General features: G+C 39.6%; 2 protein-coding genes across 2 annotated transcripts in view; one reads left to right on the forward strand and one right to left on the reverse strand.

Annotated features, from left to right (window-relative positions):
• caska (calcium/calmodulin-dependent serine protein kinase a) overlaps positions 1-19,082 on the reverse strand; it is a 174,863-nt gene that overhangs the window by 42,912 nt on the left and 112,869 nt on the right. The window contains 6 exon segments of the mRNA XM_034123649.1: positions 1,557-1,656; positions 2,412-2,495; positions 3,275-3,397; positions 6,203-6,378; positions 9,752-9,829; positions 9,832-9,853. Coding sequence (XP_033979540.1) covers positions 1,557-1,656; positions 2,412-2,495; positions 3,275-3,397; positions 6,203-6,378; positions 9,752-9,829; positions 9,832-9,853 — 583 coding nt within the window.
• Positions 11,758-18,046, forward strand: LOC117476965 (probable G-protein coupled receptor 34). The gene is made up of 3 exons (XM_034123651.1): positions 11,758-11,968; positions 13,109-13,637; positions 16,514-18,046. The coding sequence occupies exons 2-3, from the start codon at positions 13,132-13,134 to the stop codon at positions 17,061-17,063; spliced, it is 1,056 nt and encodes a 351-aa protein (XP_033979542.1). The 5' UTR covers positions 11,758-11,968; positions 13,109-13,131; the 3' UTR covers positions 17,064-18,046.

A 19,082-nucleotide genomic window follows, 5' to 3' on the forward strand; every position in this document is an offset into this window, starting at 1 on the left:
AGCAAAAACTCTTATTAAGCGTGACTTTTTAAAGCAGTGATCCATCAGTCACCGAAGGCTCTCCGAACGCATTTGTTAGGAGCATGCACATACACTGAAACATGTTCTCAATCAAGTTAAAGCTGCTAAATCACAGATAAAAGCATCATCACAACACACAGGGAACTGGGATACCTACGTTCTGCTGCTAGCATTCCTAGCACGTGGGAAGCATTAATAGAAACAGACAAACACAATTGCAAATGAACACCATGTTATATATATATATTTATATATATTATACAGTATATACGGTGTGTATACACGGTGGGAAATAGAAATGTGACTGAAAGTACTGTCAACATACAAGTTCTGCAACAGGACGACCACATTTAGAGTGTAGACACTTTGCTTTTAGAGCATCTATCATCTGTCCTAACGAGCAGGGCTGTAACAGTTTATACTCATTTCATCTGCCGGAAAATGTTACCAATAGTTTCCAGTTGACTGCTGGGATAACCTGCTATTGAGTTGCATTCTGGGAACTCTGGATCCCACGTTGGGATGGAAAATGTGGTATTTTTCATCTGAGATCATAATACATAAATTCATTTAAGAAATCAAAACGTAACAAAAGGGTTTTTATGAGAAACGTGCATTTTCCATTTCTCCTAAATTAAAATCTTTAAATGTGATTTCCTGAGGCCTCATCAAGATGCTAATCGACTGTCGTAAATGATATCATACAGTCTCTTAGTATTTTTAAGAACATGGCGGCTAAGGGTCTGTTTTTATACGGTGCCAATTCACTTATTTAATATTCACGGATTCCATTACGTCTTGTGATTTCAAGCGTCTTTCAAAGAGCTCACAACTCACAACACAAGAAACTGCATTTCCCCTTGAAATGTTAGGAGGTGGTAGATTAGGGGTTACCTATTACCTTGAATATTCTAAATTGTATGCATTAAAGGGGCCGTGGTAAGCTCATTTATTGGGATTTTAGCCTCTGCAGACCATTAACATGCACACACACTACAGAAGAGTCTAAGTCTTATATGATCAAGAAGCCTGGGACTTATTACCAACACCTTTTCTGTATCTGCTGCACATAAAGCCTTTGTATTTAATGCAGAAATGTTTGAAATGTTTCTTGTTTTTCAAAAAATAATTCCCTGTAGCTGCCGGAGGGTGAAGCGTTCCCTGTGTGTGTGTGTGTGTGTGTGTGTGTGTGTGTGTGTGTGTTCAATAACAACACAAATAACAACAGATCTGAGAGCGTTTGTTTCCCCGCTGAACACAAACTCTCACCGAACCGTGACTCCTGCGCTCTGTTACATCCCCAATAATGAGAGGAAGTGTGTGTGTGTGTGTGTGTGTGTGTGTGTGTGTAGGGTTGGTCTGTGGATGTGGGGCATTAAACAGCATCTATGATAAAGTTTGTGTTATTAAGAGAAGCAGAAGAAGGAAGTTTAATTGAAGATGTGTGAAAGATGAATACAAATAAGTCTGTGTGTGTGTGTGTGCGTGTGCGTGCGTGTGCGTGTGTGTGTGTGTGCGTGTGTGTGTGTGTGTACCTGAGGAGGTGGGGTCTTCGGAGAAGTCGTGCATGTCCTCGGGGGGGTCTCCGTAGAAAGAGTTGAATTTGTGTGAGGTAACTGCAGCCAGAACAGCTCCCTGAGACACAAACACACACCTTTAATCACACGTTGAAACATGGGAGAGTGTGTGTGTGTGTGTATATATGTACATGTGTATTAATGCATGTGTGCGTTGGTGTATTTGTGTGTGTAGATGTGTGTGTGTGCCTGTATGTTCTCGTTAGTCTTAATGTAAGTGTATATGTGTGTGTGTGGTGTATCACTGTATGTTTTGAGTATTACAGTATGTGTTTGTTTTAGTGTTTATGTGTGTATTAAGATGTGTGTGTGTGAGTATCAGTGAATATGTGAACTTATATATGTGTGTGTGTTTTGTCTGTAGATTTGTATGTGGGTGTGATGTGTGTATAGGGTGTATTAGTTAATGTGTTTATGTGTGTGTAGATGCATCTGCGTATTAGTGTTAATGTGTGTGTGTGTGTGTGTGTGTGTGTGTGTGTGTGTGTGTGTGTGTGTGTGTGTGTGTGTGTGTGTGTGTGTGTGTGTGTGTGTGTGTGTGTGTGTGTGTGTGTGTGTGTGTCTGTGTCTGTGTGAGTGTATGTGTGTATGTGTGTGTGTCTGTGTGTCTGTGTGTGTGTGTGTGTGTGTGTGTGTTCAATAACAACACAAATAACAACAGATCTGAGAGCGTTTGTTTCCCCGCTGAACACAAACTCTCACCGAACCGTGACTCCTGCGCTCTGTTACATCCCCAATAATGAGAGGAAGTGTGTGTGTGTGTGTGTGTGTGTGTGTGTGTGTGTGTGTGTGTGTGTGTGTGTGTGTGTGTACCTTGAGCTTCCTCCTGGAGTTGAACTTCCTCAGCTGCTCCACGGTCTCTGGGAGGTGGATCTTGTAGGCGTATCGGTCCCTCTCCTTAGAAAAAACACACACTAAATATCTCACACAAGTACACACTTAAAGGGGTAATCCACGGACCAGTATACGTTACGAGTACTACGAGTACTACGAGTACTACGATTTCTCTTGTACATCTTGAGCTTCAGGACTAAGGTTTTAAACTCTTCATTTGAAGTGTGGATGTCATGCTTTCAAGGCTAAAGACAGGCTGTAATGAGACCTGATAATAAGTTGCTGGCTCCCACGTTGGAACGATAAATGGGATGTTCTTTATTTGAAATCCTAACAAGCATCAAACATGAGATGGGTGTTCCTGAAATATGCATTTTTAAATCCCCCCAAATGTCCTCAAACGTATTATCAATATTCCTCAAATCCTGAAGCCTCATCGTGAAGCGTCTTGCAGAGTTTTATTTGTTGTTTTTTGTGAAGCACTCTAAGCTGCATAGTTGTACGAAAGGTGCTACATGTGTAAATAAGGTTAAAAGTGTCCTAAAGAGGAAGTGTTTTCGCTGCACTCTTCATGCACTTCCACTGAAGTGTCCTCTTCTGACGGCATGGTGCCAACACAGAGGAACAGACCTTAATGTCGGGTTGTTTCTTTGAACTGCACAGTTTTTCATGTCCATGTTTAAAATATCTATTTCTGTGTTGAAATGTGTGATGGAGACGTGGCAGCTGCAGCTGGATCACTGTACTGTAGTCTCAGATCAAGGTCATTGTTTTATTTGACTTTCTATATGGAGCAACTGTCACAGAACCCAATCACCCCTGGGGCAAATAAAGAGCGTTACCTTGAGCCAGGGGTGGTTCAGCGCCTCGTAGACGGTGATCCTCTCGGCCGGGTCGAGCATCAGCATCCTCCGAACCAGATCCTTCGCACTCTCTGAGATCTGAGCCCACTGCCGGGGATTCAACTGGACACACACACACACACACACACACACACACACACACACACACACACACACACACACACACACACACACACACACACACACACACACACACACACACACACACACACACACACACACACACACACACACACACACACACACACACACACACACACACACACACACACACACACACACACACACACACACACACACACACACACACACACACACACACACACACACACACACACACACACACACACACACACACACACACACACACACACACACACACAGCTTCATTTTACAGAGAAACTACAGCAAAAAACGGTATTTAAAACCAGACAGTTTGGGGTAAAATGTTTTATTATTTGCCTCATTTTGGACGAAGTTGGACTATAGTGGGAGTTTGTTTTATGTTTTATGAAAAGCCATGTCTCTTTGCACTATTTGACTTACAGTAAGCATGTATCCAGATACACTTTAAAAGGTCCCCTATTATGCAAAATCCCCTCTTATCCTCTTATGGGATGCTGCAATGATCCGTTTGGTGGTTCAGACAATCAGAGACATGTTCTGTAGATATCTGAGACCTGTGATATATTGTTGGAGAAGAGTAGAATAGGGGATATTTAAGAGCTTAGTTTATAGTACAGGATATTCTTTTAACAGTGCCGTGACTGAGCTGTAGGACATAATGGGAATGAAATGCAAATCCAGTTAAAGTGTGGGCTGATGCTTTTAGGGTTGGGTCTCCAACCACAACATTTAAACTCATAAAACACGTCTGGCTTTCCTTTTGTTGCATGAAGGAGAATTCTTGCTGTAACTCTTTAAGTCTGGTGTTTTATGTGCGTGCATCATCTCAATGTCTCACTCTTTAAACACTGTTGAACTGAAAGCAACATGAGGTTCATTCGGTTCAAATCTTAAGGCCCTTACTCCTCATGACTACATGAAATCATGCATCTGAAAATAGCTTAAAGCTACTGTTGCTACCAGTCTCTAATAATGTTATATCATGTGGTGAAATTGAGACATCTTATTATGCTAATTTGATCTTTTATTGGACATTTTATGACCCAAGTCTTATTTTTTGGTATAGATTTGACTGTCTGTAACTGTTATCTGATACTTTGCTTAACGAGCTACTGCCGGTCATTGCCAGGAAACTCTTGTTAAGAAGATTTTATATTTAAATGAGGCTTTTCCTGGTTAAATACATAAAAAACATATATTTCCTGCAGTTTTTTTGGTTCTCTGTTGCTAGTGTTGTAGTATTCGAGACCAGACTTTTTAAAGGTCTCGGTCTTGTCTCAGTCTCAGACCTATAGGACTCGAGATTTGATGTCAAGACTGGACAAGACCACGGCTGTGGCTGAGGATGTGATTAGGGTTTAATACCAGAATAAATAACAATGATCCGGTACCGGGATTAATAAGAGTTGTAAATGTAAGTGTATTATGTAGTGTTGGATTCACACTAGTCTGGTTCTGGTCTTGATTCAGTCTCGCCCTGACTTGGTCTTGGTCATGACTCGGTTTCGACCTCTTAAAGTCTTGGTAATGACTTTGTTTGTTTGTAGCCTTTATTTAACCAGGTTAAAAAATCCCATTGAGATCAACGATCTCTTTTTCAAGGGAGACCTGGGGTACATTGGTTACACATAAAAACAACAGAAAACAAAAAGGACATCACAACATTGGTCTTGGTCTTGACTTGGTTTCGACCTCTTAAAGTCTTGGTCATGACCAGAGTTGGGTGTAACGCGTTACTGTAATAATATTACTTTTGTCGGTAACGGAGTAGTGTAACGCGTTACTTTTATAATTCAGTAATCACACTACAGTTGCTAACATTGCCCCGACACGCGTTACTTCGTTACTTTTATAAAATCAGTCATAATCACACTGACAGACAAGAGGGGTTTCCGCCGCAGGTTTATATGTACGTAATCTGCGCGACTTGCGCGTCCACATCTCCACGTGCAGTGCTGCATAAACATGGCTGAGTCAGCGATAACTTTCGAGGGGTGGAGGTATGCCCATTATTTTGAGTTCGTCCGAAGAATAGACAGGAATGTGACGGTGAGGTGCAAACTGTGTCCAGGCCAGAAGCTGTTATCCACTGCTGCAAACACCACGTCAAACCTCAACAAACACCTGCAAAGAACACATGCTAAGGTGAAGCTAATAGCTAAGGACCCCCGAACCCAGAGTGAGGATGTTGTGAGTGCGCCGCCGCCGACTCCGAAGCAGCACAAATTAGAATTTGGAGGACCGGTAACCAAAGCAGAGATGGGCAAGCTTGTAGCATCCTTCATAGTAGAGGTAATGTTGCCCATTTGCACAGTGGAATCACCATCGCATCGTTCAGAGATATACTGCGCAAAATACAGATAGCAGGAGACAGAGGACAGCCATAGTCAGAGCTATCTGGATCAGTCTTATGCGACAATGGAAACTGAACTAAAGAGAACATTTGAAACTTTGGCAGTCTGCGTGATCTGCCTGTAGGGAGGGGCGGGCCGGCCCTGCGAGTAAAGTAACGAGTAAAGTAACGAGTAAAGTAACTAGTTACTTTATGTAGAGAGTAACGAAGTAGTGTAATATATTACTTTTTTTTTAAAGTAATATGTAATATATTACTTTTTTTTTAGTAACGACCCCATCTCTGGTCATGACTTGGTCTTGGTCTTGACTTAGTCTCAACCTCTTAAAGTCTTAGTCTTGTCTTGGTCTTGTTTCACTCCGGTCTTGGTCATAACTTGTTCTCTGTCCATGTGGTCTTGACTACAGCACTACCTGTTGGCCTCTGACCTTGTATTTTCCTCTGCAGATGACCTCGAACAGCCTCTCCTTGGTGCCGTAGAAAGGCAGGCAGCCAGAGAGCAGGATGAAGCAGATGACTCCGCACCCCCACACGTCCACAGGCTTCCCGTACGGCTCCCTCTTCACCACCTCGGGGGCCATGAAGTGAGGGGTCCCCACCCGACCTGTAGCACAGAGGAGGGGGGATTTAATATTTATAAAAGTCACGTAATCCCAGCGTATTCATATAGAGCAGGGGGGTCAAACTGAGGTGGGAGGTAGTGGAGTACAAATACTTTGTTACTGTACTTAAGTACATTTTTCTGATATCAGTACTTTACTCCACTACTTATTTTTCTGATGACTTTTTACTTTCTACTTCTTACATTTTGAACCCAAATACCTGTACTTTCTACTTCTTACATTTTGAACCCAAATACCTGTACTTTCTACTTCTTACATGTTGAACACAAATACCTGTACTTTCTACTTCTTACATGTTGAACCCAAATACCTGTACTTTCTACTTCTTACATGTTGAACACAAATACCTGTACTTTCTACTTCTTACATGTTGAACACAAATACCTGTACTTTCTACTTCTTACATGTTGAACACAAATACCTGTACTTTCTACTTCTTACATGTTGAACACAAATACCTGTACTTTCTACTTCTTACATGTTGAAACACAAATACCTGTACTTTCTACTTCTTACATGTTGAACACAAATACCTGTACTTTCTACTTCTTACATGTTGAACCCAAATACCTGTACTTTCTACTTCTTACATGTTGAACACAAATACCTGTACTTTCTACTTCTTACATGTTGAACACAAATACCTGTACTTTCTACTTCTTACATGTTGAACACAAATACCTGTACTTTCTACTTCTTACATGTTGAACCCAAATACCTGTACTTTCTACTTCTTACATGTTGAACACAAATACCTGTACTTTCTACTTCTTACATGTTGAACACAAATACCTGTACTTTCTACTTCTTACATGTTGAACACAAATACCTGTACTTTCTACTTCTTACATGTTGAACACAAATACCTGTACTTTCTACTTCTTACATGTTGAACACAAATACCTGTATACTTTCTACTTCTAACATGTTGAACCCAAATACCTGTACTTTCTACTTCTTACATGTTGAACCCAAATACCTGTACTTTCTACTTCTTACATGTTGAACACAAATACCTGTACTTTCTACTTCTCACATTTCCCAAACAGGCTGGTTCCTTTAGTTTGAATGTGTGTTTGGTGGCGTGATCATTATTATTTAGAGTCATTGCGTGCCTATTGATTTGAACACGATCCGTGTATCCATCATTTCCTGGTCTTCTCTAAAGAAGAGGGACCAATGAAAACGTTGTCATGTTGCCGTTGTTCAGCATGGAAACATTCATTAGCTAACAATGACATTATTGTTCTATTAATATAAAGGGAGGTCAGGTACTCTTTAAAACAGCTGCTAGTTATGGGTACTTTTACTGAAGTACATTTCAAAGCCCTCTTTACTTTGACTTGAGTAAAGAAGTTTAGTCAGTACTTCTACTTTTACCAGAGTATTTTTAAACACGAGTATCTGTACTTCTACTTGAGTAAAGGATGTGTGTACTTTTGCCACATCAGCATTATGGTTGCACTCAAAGGGCCGGTTGTAACTTTAAGACTACATAAATATACACACATATATATATAATAATAATGTATTATACGTTATTGACTCTGCATTGGATTATTATCGGATAGGGGAATAACTTCCTAATTAACTACGTCTGAAAGCAGAAGTCTAGGGCAAATCATTTCAAATAATTGCAAGTCTCTTCAGTGTCACAAAATGAGATGCATTGTGGGACATGTAGTTTATGGGCAACGTGCTTCTGTAAAGCGGCATGTAACCGTATAATAAACTCCTTTTATTCTTTGCAAGTGTATCCACAGACAGGTGAAACACACATTGCTGCAAATGCTTCATTTTTATAGTCCCTTAACTCGATTGATTTCCATTGAATTTAAAATAATATTAAGATGAGATAAGAAGCACTTTATTGATCCCAATTTTGGAAATGTTTGCGTTGCAGCAGCATCAAATACATGACATTGCACATAAGAGAAATTAAAAGACTAGAAATAAACAATCCAAAATGTAAACAACTCAATAGAAATAAAATAGCATTAAAAAAAATCAATATACATTTTGAAATACAAATGTATAGTAACAAAATATAAAGCAGAGTATTATATATACATTAAGTGTGTAAGGAATGGAATATTTAATATTAAATTGAACATCAATGTAAAATGTTCCGTGTGAGTTTAAGATTCTTTGCATAGAATTATGAGAGTATTATTTCTTAGCTTTACTTATATTTAGTGTATTTATTGACATTTTAGTGCAGATTTAAGTCTTGCAAACGTCTTCTTAATGTTGCTCTTTCTCCCAACATATTATTATTGCATCTTTAAGTCCTTACAGTATGTGAAGCATTTTGGGATGCATATGTATAGGAAAGGTGTTTGATAAATAAGGTTAAAAGGGTTGCAGTTGGAGAATCAGGAAGTGTTTTTGCTGCACTTGGAGAATATCTGTTCCCTTTGTATGAATGCATTGTTAAAAACCAGAACAGACCTAAAGGTGGATTTCCTTCTCCTTCATAACGTGATTCATATCAAGTTTTAAATCTGAAATGTCATGTTCTGGTTTGTAATGTGCAAAGGGAATTGCATCTGTGTTGCTGAGACCTCAAAGTGACCTCTTTTAGTTTGAATTAATCATCGCAGCTGTAGATTTCTCAAAGGGATACACACATATATATGAAGGTATTTATGTTACTTGTTTCTCTCCTAACTCTGTCCAAAAGGTTTTGATTACTACACTTTTTGGAGTCTGTACTTTAATTTGATTGGTCAATAAAAACAGCAATGTGTTTATGAGGCCTAACCAACACTGGGACTTTTACACACTCAAACTGAGCTTATTCTCACGCCTCTATTTTAATTGTTTAATGAACAAATGTCAGGGTTTGTTGGCCTCAGAGAGAGTTAGCTGCTTTATGAGGCTTCACTGGTGAGTCACACAGAAAAGCCCAGAAGTCACTCCTTAAGCCAGAAACTCTTCATAGGTCAATGCTACCGAATCAAACACTCCCACAACTCGCTGACTATGTCTTACATTTTGTAGAGGATGTACTTTTTAATGTCCTTTATTGTGGGCATGTATGTCCTGTATTTTGAGCCTCTATACTGCATGTTTTAAAGATTTTAATTAACGTTTATTTTAGTTTTTTGCGTGATTCTTAAACATTTTTCAATGGACTAGAGTTAAACAATGTTATATTGGCTAACTCTTGTTAATGTACACTTTCCCTGGTTAATGAAATCATCAAAAACAAAAATGTAATAAGAAAAATGTATATATAAACACAATTAATGTATGTTTGCAGGTGTGTGTACAGATGTGTTTGCAGATGTGTGTGCAGGTGTGTTTGCAGGTGTGTGTACAGATGTGTGTGTGCAGGTGTGTGTCCTGTACCTCCGGCCACCAGCCCAGACTCTCCCAGCTGGATGGCGACTCCGAATCCTCCGAGTTTCACCGGAGCTGAGTTCTCTTGGAGGCGAGCAGCACGCAGTGAGGCTGAGAACCAGAGAGAGGAGGAGGAGAAGAGAGAGAGAGAGAGAGAGAGAGAGAGAGAGAGAGAGAGAGAGAGAGAAGAGAGAAGAGAGAGAGAGAGGAGAGAGAGCGAGAGAGAGAGAGAGAGAGAGAGAGGAGAGAGAGAGAGAGAGATATTGTTTAGTCCCTATTAGAAGACACCCTCAACATGTGGAAAGACACTCCCAAAAAACCACCCAAACCAACGGTACCTCACACACAGGGGGAGGATCCTAGAGAGGATTCACGATTCAGATCTTCAGTCGGTTTTTAGGATATAATTAGCTGATTACATACAAGATTTGCTTCTGAACAAGATGTTTTATCTACATGACAGAAACTGGAAGAAACTACAGGGATTCCTTGAGGAAAAACTAATTGACTTGCAAATTTAATTTAAGCAAAACACGCTTCTAGGGTGAAAAAAAAATCCCACAATGTCACATTTGTACTGAAAGATAGTTTAATGACTAGAACCCTGGGTGAAGCAACTCAACCGTTACTTGACATGTCTTCAAGCTCTTTATTGTTCTCATACTGTCTGTGCTGCAGCACCTCTTTTCACCCTCTGTCTGAAACCAGAGCCCAGTCTGCTCTGATTGGTTAGCTGTCCGGCTCTGTTGTGATTGGTCAACCGCTTAGAGATGTCCCGCCCCCTTAGCCTATCACGTACAATGTGTTGGAGCGCTAGCCAATAGGAGTGTGAGTGTTCTGTAGTGATGTCACTTTGTTCAGGAAGTAAACAAAGGAGTCCACAAACCCCCCCCCCCCCAGGGCTTTTAGCCTTTGCAGACCATTTACATGCACTAACACAGTGGTTCTCAACTGGTGGGTCGCGACCCAAAAGTGGGTCGCGGATCCGTTTCGAGTGGGTCGCGGATGAGTGAGTGAAGAGGAAAAAAAAGTTTACATTTTTTTTATTTTTTTTTAAAACTTTTATTTTGAAGGCCCGTGAAAAACAAATAATGGCAGAAAATATTATTAATATGTCGGGTAGTAATAGATGTATTTATTTTCTTCTCAGAGTGTACCAGAATGTGTAGTTTATATGTTAGTATTTCTAAAAATCTCCTGGGGGAGAATCCCCCCAGACCCCCCTGCTGGGGTTGGGTTTTCAGCATGTGTGCCTTTTTATGTTATATAGTTCAGCTTTGATTCCATCATATCATTAAACCCTTTTAAAAGCATACTTTGGTTCTGTGAAGGGATATAAGGGATATATGCACTGTACTTCACTTTAATTAATATTGTATGCTGAAAAGCGTATATATATTACAGCACTATTTTTTGTTGAATAGATTTGAGTGGTTCAAAATGGTGGGTCGCGATTTATTGACAAAGTAAAAAGTGGGTCCCGAGGCCTGACCAGTTGAGAACCACTGCACTAACATATAGAACACACTACAGTAAAGGAGAAAACCACAAAAGCACAATAGGACCTCTTCAACCAAAAACCAAGTCTCTCTTTAAACTCCTCAAAAATAAATATGACATGTTATCTGAACGAATGAAAGCCAATATAAGGCAAGGCAAGTGTATTTATAGAGCACCTTTCAACACAAGGCAATTCAAAAGGCACATGAATAAAAGTGACAGTGTGAGAAGTGAATAGTTCAATTCAAAGCAGCGGCAAACAGAAAAGTCTTCAGCCTGGATTTCAAAGTAGTCAGAGTTGCAGCATATGTGAAGCATGAGAACTGAACGCTGCTATAAGGTAGATATTCTACTTTCCACCACTGATTGTGTTTTTCGATCACCAGTGGGTGCTCTGTAATCTGCTCAAACCCCTCCCTGTCTTTCTGTCTCAATCTGAATTCGGCAGAAAGAGGCGGGCTGACCACAGCTTTAACTTTCCTCCGTACATAAACCACACGTTGCATTTTAGAAACCGTTTGTATTTCTGTCCTCGGCGCTGCGGGGGAGGTTTGCTCACAGAGAGGAAGTTATATTTGGTGGATGAAACACAGACTTCGTGAACTTTATGAGGACATGTTGGAGAGTTCTTCACATGGATTAAACTCAAGGGGATAAACTGGAGTGAAAGACGGGAAGAAGTGCAAGAAGAAAGAACGTCTTTTTGAAATGGACTTCAATGATTAGGTGAGCACGTCTTTTACAGCAACATGTTTTTATCGTGTTGCTCGGGCTGCAAGATAAGGGCTTCCTGCTGTGAGTTTCTGTTTCTGATGGAATGATTCTGCAGAAATACTTCATGCAACTCATCTGTTTTACATGACTCCAAGATAACATCACATGCAAAGTTATACAGAGTTATCTATGAGGATCTTTGGGTTGGTTTGGTTCTGTGAAGGCTAGTCTATACAGACCTTAGATGGCTTCACCCCCCTTTAAAGTCCTTTTAGCATTGATGTTTTTACGTTTATTCAATGTATAATAATCCATTTCCTTGCCAGGTGTTTTGTTTTACGTAGTCTTTATTTTATTTTAAAATGTATTGGGACTTTGCGGCATGTTGTTTCCTGCACTTTAAATCAATATTTTAATCTTACTTATTTGAAACATAACTGTGTATGTAGTATATTTCTGTTATATCCTCTACCCGTCTTCTCCTACTTGGCTTTGGACTTTCTAAATGTATATTGTTATTATTTGCTTTATTTGCTTGTAAAGCGTCTTTTATTTCTACTATAATAATAATAATAATAATTAAAATAATGCATTATCACGATTTTTATTTAACCTAATAATCATAGTAAATAATGTATTAATAATAATATAATTAAAGTAATACTTTTATAATATTTCATGATAATTGTATTATTATTTTAGAAATATACTAGAATTATTATTATATTTCAATATAATTTAATTCAAATGATTTAACTCATTTTATTTCATTATTAGTATATTATTTCTGTATTGAGCAACTGTCACAAAACCTCAAATAAAGTATTGTACATGTTTTTCTCTTTGTTTAGCTGCACCTTGGCTATTAGACTTAATAGATCAAACGTGTAGTACTTTACTATATTTAGGTAAATTGAGACTAATAAACCAGCACTTAAAAGTAATATGGCTTTGAAGCAAATGTACTTGCAGGATTACGTTGTCTGAGTTTGATCTTCATGGTTTATTGCACTCACTTTAAGTGGCTTAGTATAAAAGTTTCAACACAATGAAATGTACTTAAATGTCTAATTTGAGCTGCACTGTCCCTTTGCTGCTGGAACTCTGTAAATATCCCCCACAATAAAGCATTTCTGTTTCTATATTTTCTAGGAACGACCATCACAGAAGCCACCATGACCACAAACATCTCTTCCCAGACTCCCAACAACGAGTCCTGTGTGGATCCGAAGGCGCTTCAGAGCCCTTTGGCGGTTCTCTACTCTATAATCTTCATCCTGGGACTCGTTGGGAACCTCGTGGCTTTATGGGTCTTCTTCTGCGTTAGCTCCAAGAAGAACTCTGTGCGGGTGTTTCTCATAAACGTTGCGTTCGCTGATCTGCTTCTGGTTGTGTGTTTGCCGTTCAGAATCTTTTATCACAGCCGAGGGAACGAGTGGACGCTTGGACCCACGCTGTGTAAAGTTGTAGGGAATTTCTTCTATATGAACATGTATATAAGCGTCACTTTGCTGGGTCTGATCAGCGTGGATCGGTACCTGAAGATCCACAGAGGCACGGGGGTGCAGTCCCGGCTGAGGTCCACCAGGGGGAGCTGGTTTCTGTGTGCTGGGGTTTGGATCATCGCCTTCACTTTCACCACGGTGTTTCTGGTGTCCAAAAACCACTCTGAGCAGGACAGGTGGGTCACAGAATGCTACTTTCATTTGTATTGGTCCAAGCATCAGAGATGGCAAGAGTGCACACATCCTTTACTCAAGTAGAAGTACACACATCCTTTACTCAAGTAGAAGTACACACATCCTTTACTCAAGTAGAAGTACACACATCCTTTACTCAAGTAGAAGTACACACATCCTTTACTCAAGTAGAAGTACACACATCCTTTACTCAAGTAGAAGTACACACATCCTTTACTCAAGTAGAAGTACACACATCCTTTACTCAAGTAGAAGTACACACATCCTTTACTCAAGTAGAAGTACACACATCCTTTACTCAAGTAGAAGTACACACATCCTTTACTCAAGTTAAAGTACACACATCCTTTACTCAAGTAGAAGTACACACATCCTTTACTCAAGTAGAAGTACACACATCCTTTACTCAAGTAGGAGTACACACATCCTTTACTCAAGTAGAAGTACACACATCCCTTACTCAAGTAGAAGTACACACATCCTTTACTCAAGTAGAACACACATCCCTTTACTCAAGTAGAAGTACACACATCCCTTACTCAAGTAGAAGTACACACATCCTTTACTCAAGTTAAAGTACACACATCCTTCACTCAAGTAGAAGTACAGATACTCGTGTTTAAAAATACTCTGGTGAAAGTAGAAGTACTGACTAAACTTCTTTACTCAAGTAAAAGTAAAGAAGTATGGGCTTTGAAATGTACTTCAGTAAAAAGTACCCATAACTAGCAGCTGTTTTAAAGAGTACCTGATCTCCCTTTATATTAATAGAACAATAATGTCATTGTTAGCTAATGAATGTTTCCATGCTGAACAACGGCAACATGACAACGTATTAAAAAACACATGCAAACTCATCTGTTTTACATGAATCCAAGATATCATCACATGCAAAGAAGTACAGAGTTATCTATGAGGATCTTTGGGTTGGTTTACTACAAGCTTTCTGTGAAGGCTAATCTATACAGACCTTAGATGGCTTCACCCCCCTTTAAAGTCCTTTTAGCATTGATGTTTTTATGTTTATTGAATGTATAATAATCTATTTATTTGCCAGGTGTTTTGTTTTACGTAGTCTTTTTTTTATTTGAAAGTGTATTGGGACTTTGCTGCATGTTGTTTTCTGCCTGTTTGGAAAATGTAAGAAGTAGAAAGTACAGGTATTTGGGTTCAACATGTAAGAAGTAGAAAGTACAGGTATTTGGGTTCAAAATGTAAGAAGTAGAAAGTACAGGTATTTGTGTTCAACATGTAAGAAGTAGAAAGTACAGGTATTTGGGTTCAAAATGTAAGAAGTAGAAAGTACAGGTATTTGGGTTCAAAATGTAAGAAGTAGAAAGTACAGGTATTTGGGTTCAAAATGTAAGAAGTAGAAAGTACAGGTATTTGGGTTCAAAATGTAAGAAGTAGAAAGTACAGGTATTTGAGTTCAACATGTAAGAAGTAGAAAGTCCAGGTATTTGGGTTCAAAATGTAAGAAGTAGAAAGTACAGGTATTTGGGTTCAACATGTAAGAAGTAGAAAGTACAGGTATTTGGGTTCAAAATGTAAGAAGTCAAAGTAAAAAGTCGTCAGAAAAATAAGTCGTGGAGGAAAGTACTGATACCAGAAAAATTTACTTAAGTACAGCAACGAAGTATTTGTACTCCATTCCTTTCCAAGCATTTATGATAAGGGTGAAAAGTTAAAGTGGCCCTATCATGCTATATTTGAATAATATAGTGTAGGACCATACCTAAATAAGGCATATTTATACTTTTTTTTTTCAAAATACCAAACAGATCATGCATTTCAGCCATGCCTCATTTTGCTCAATTTGACAATTTCTAGCTCTGGGCAGATTCAGTGAGAACAGCACCATCTACAGGCCTGGCATATGTACTACAGCGTCTCCAGCGCTTTCAAACGGCAATGGCCGTGGCTGTCTCCTCCTGATTGGTGGAGAGTTGGCCCAATAGCCGTAGCGCCACCGTCCTGACGTCAGGACAGTGTTCAAATCTGGATCAGTTTTTATCAGATCCGTTGCAGCCCCTTTTTTAGAGATTTGGGTATGGAGGAAAATAGAGAGGGTTGTGTTTTCTGACACTTGGTGAGTTCCCTGGAACACCGGGGACACATATTCATGTATAAAAGACGTACAAAAGTGCATTTTGCATGATAGGTCCCCTTTAAGTTTTTTATCGATCCAGTAAAGTTGTGCAGGCTCTTTCACAGCTTCAGTCTTCAGTATAACGTAGAAAATATGTGACCTCATCCCAACTCATTTACCCTCGCATACATACCTAAGAAACTAGGGATAAGGATTTTATAAAAGTGTAAAAAGCACAGACTTAAATGTACCAGCTTCAGTGCGGTCTGCAGATTGGCAACACTATAAACAATTCTTTATCTTGGTCTGTCTTTAAAAAAAAAAACGCTTGGTTGTGAAGCAATTAAGTCAGAGATTGAAGACGCTGATTGGCTGTGGACTCTCCTCTGAAATGCAGTATGTTTTTCAACAAGTTATCAGCCAATAAAAGTAGTTATTCCCAGAGGATTGTTGACATCCACCTGGATTCAGCTTCTTAACCATAGACACATGTATTTCCAAGCATTTGGACTACCTATGTTGTAAATGTAGTATCTTTTCAATTTACACACGACATCTATTGCACGTCTGTCCGTCCTGAGTGTGGTCTGCAGATTGATAACACTATAAAAATATTTTTATCTTGGTCTGTCTTTAAAAAAAAACCTCCTTTTGAAGCAAATAGGTCAGAGATTGAATATGCTGGAAGGCTGGGATATGTTTTCGACAAGTTATCAGCCAATAAAAGTATTTATCCTGACTCATTTTGACCCTGTTTTCTGCCTCCAGATGTTTCCACTACAAGCTCCTTGACCACGCGAAGTGGAAAGCCTACATCAACATCTGCATGCTGGTTCTCTTCTGGCTGGTCTTCGTGTCTCTGGTGGTTTCTTACGCCAAGATCGCCCTCAAACTCCAAAGGATATCAAAGGAGAAACCAGACCTTCCCAACGCCGCCCGATACAAACGCACCGCCAGAAAGTCCTTCTTCATCCTCTTCCTCTTCACCGTCTGCTTCGTCCCATATCACATCGTCCGGGTTTTCTACATAAAAACGCAGATCACAGATACGGCGTGTATCTGGAGGGGCGTGGCAGATAAAGCTAACGAGGTGGCGTTGCTTTTCTCGGCCCTGAACAGCTGCCTGGACCCCGTCATGTACTTCCTGTTGTCTTCGTCTGTGAGGAAGGAGGTTCTGCGCCTGGTGAGCAGCGTGTTCTGTGTGCGAGATGCTAATGGAGTTAGCGGTAGCAGCTCCACGGTGGAGAACGTGAGGTCGGAGAGAGGACAGGCGAACATACACTTAAGCAGCCAATTAAAGGAGGAGACAACCCAGTGATGACGTATTATAGCAGGCCGAGTTAGCATCCAGGGGGCTGCCTCAATACATAAACAAGCTAAAGGTGGCTAATGTTAGGCTATAAAGGAACTACAGCACGGTCACATGACTTCACGTCAACACCGCTAAGCTAAAGGTGGCTAATGTTGGGCTATAGAGGAACTACAGCACGGTCACATGACTTCACGTCACCACCGCTAAGCTAAAGGTGGCTAATGTTGGGCTATAAAGGAACTACAGCACGGTCACATGACTTCACGTCACCACCGCTAAGCTAAAGGAGGCTAATGTTGGGCTATAAAGGAACTACAGCACGGTCACATGACTTCACGTCACCACCGCTAAGCTAAAGGTGGCTAATGTTGGGCGTGATGACGTTTAGTCGTCTCATTGAGACACTTGTTACCAACCGCTGTTTCTAAATCCACCAGGGTGTTATTTACTGAAGTATTTTATGTGGTAGAACAAAACATGTATTTATGTATTACAACAGACCAGGCTAACAACCAAGAAATACAAAAAACCATTGACTTCCAGTAGAGGAAACAGGAATTTCTAAAATGCTGATTAATTTCCGGGTTTTTAGACTCATTCCTGCACCACTTAAAACCTTGTAACAGTCTGTTCTGAACCCCAGCAGCAGTGGCAATAGATGGACTGTAATGCAGCCCGAGTTGCAATATCTTGCCTCCAGAATTTGCAATGCAGGAATTCCTCTTACAAAAGCATCTTGAATTACCGCCGTCTTTATCCAGTGACCAATTGTACCTGTTTAGAAAAAATAGTGCAGCAGCAGCATCAGTTTTTATGTTACGTCATCTTCCAGCAGTTTCTGAAGCATTTTGTAACTTACATCCATAAATAATGTAATATATATACTGCTTTTATTATCCTTTTTGAGTGAATAAACAATATGTATGAGATAAATGAGTCAAACGTGTATAGCTATTCTGTCATTTTGCCCAAAAATGCCATATTTATTGTGTCAAACTGCAAAAAAAATTGAACTCTTTGACGGTGGGGCAATGCTTAATTTTCTCCATATTTAATGGAAATACATCAAAAACTAGTTGAGATATTTCAGTCTGGATTGAAGTAAAGGGACTTTTTCTTGCAGGTAAAGTATATTTCATATTTCCCACGGTGTACATTAGTGGAACAAGACACTATCACCAAGAAAATGATTTTTACGGAATCTGAGATCAAGTACTGCTGGAATAAAAGCAACCGAACCCTGCAGATAATGAGTGTGACGTTTTTCCTTCACACAAATGTGAAAGGAAATAAGTTGCAGACGACTTCAAAGCCTAGACTTTCACGACAAATTACAAAGATCACAAGCTCACAGAAAACCCAGAGGAGCTTTTACTGAGATGAAAGCGTCTGACGTCACAGACAGAAACATAAAAAACACTGTGTAAAAGTCAGGAGCTTCTCTGATATGTAAAGAACATGCTTTCATACTCAGGAGGGTGACTACACGTTGTTTTTATTTACTACGTCATTCTATTTGGTGTCAATCATTATCTACAGTGTGACAGGAGGGAGGAGAATATGCTCCAGAAATAGAACTAGAACAACAGCGCCATCTAGAGGAGGAGCAGGTACTTAGAAATGTGTATATAAGAGTATTTCCACACTGCAGTATTACTTAGTTTGACCTCTGCCTAAATAGAGAAGAGGGTATCTGAGAGGCCTAAAATGTATTCACACATTTAAATACATGTTCAGGTGTATATCAGTATGTAGTGTCTCTACTTTAAAGAGTCCTCTCCTGCTGATGTTCAGGTGTATATCAGTATATAGTGTCTCTACTTTAAAGAGTCCTCTCCTGCTGATGTTCAGGTGTATATCAGTATATAGTGTCTCTACTTTAAAGAGTCCTCTCCTGCTGATGTTCAGGTGTATATCAGTATGTAGTGTCTCTACTTTAAAGAGTCCTCTCCTGCTGATGTTCAGGTGTATATCAGTATGTAGTGTCTCTACTTTAAAGAGTCCTCTCCTGCTGATGTTCAGGTG

Source organism: Trematomus bernacchii, unplaced genomic scaffold, assembly GCF_902827165.1.
Source record: "Trematomus bernacchii unplaced genomic scaffold, fTreBer1.1, whole genome shotgun sequence".
NCBI classification, from domain to species: Eukaryota; Metazoa; Chordata; class Actinopteri; order Perciformes; family Nototheniidae; genus Trematomus; species Trematomus bernacchii.

Coding starts and splice junctions, on each gene's coding strand:
- LOC117476965 (XM_034123651.1), top strand. CDS start 13,132: ATGACCACAAACATCTCTTCCCAGACTCCCAACAACGAGTCCTGTGTG. Junction 13,638..16,513: donor AACCACTCTGAGCAGGACAG/GTGGGTCACAGA, acceptor TTCTGCCTCCAG/ATGTTTCCACTACAAGCTCC.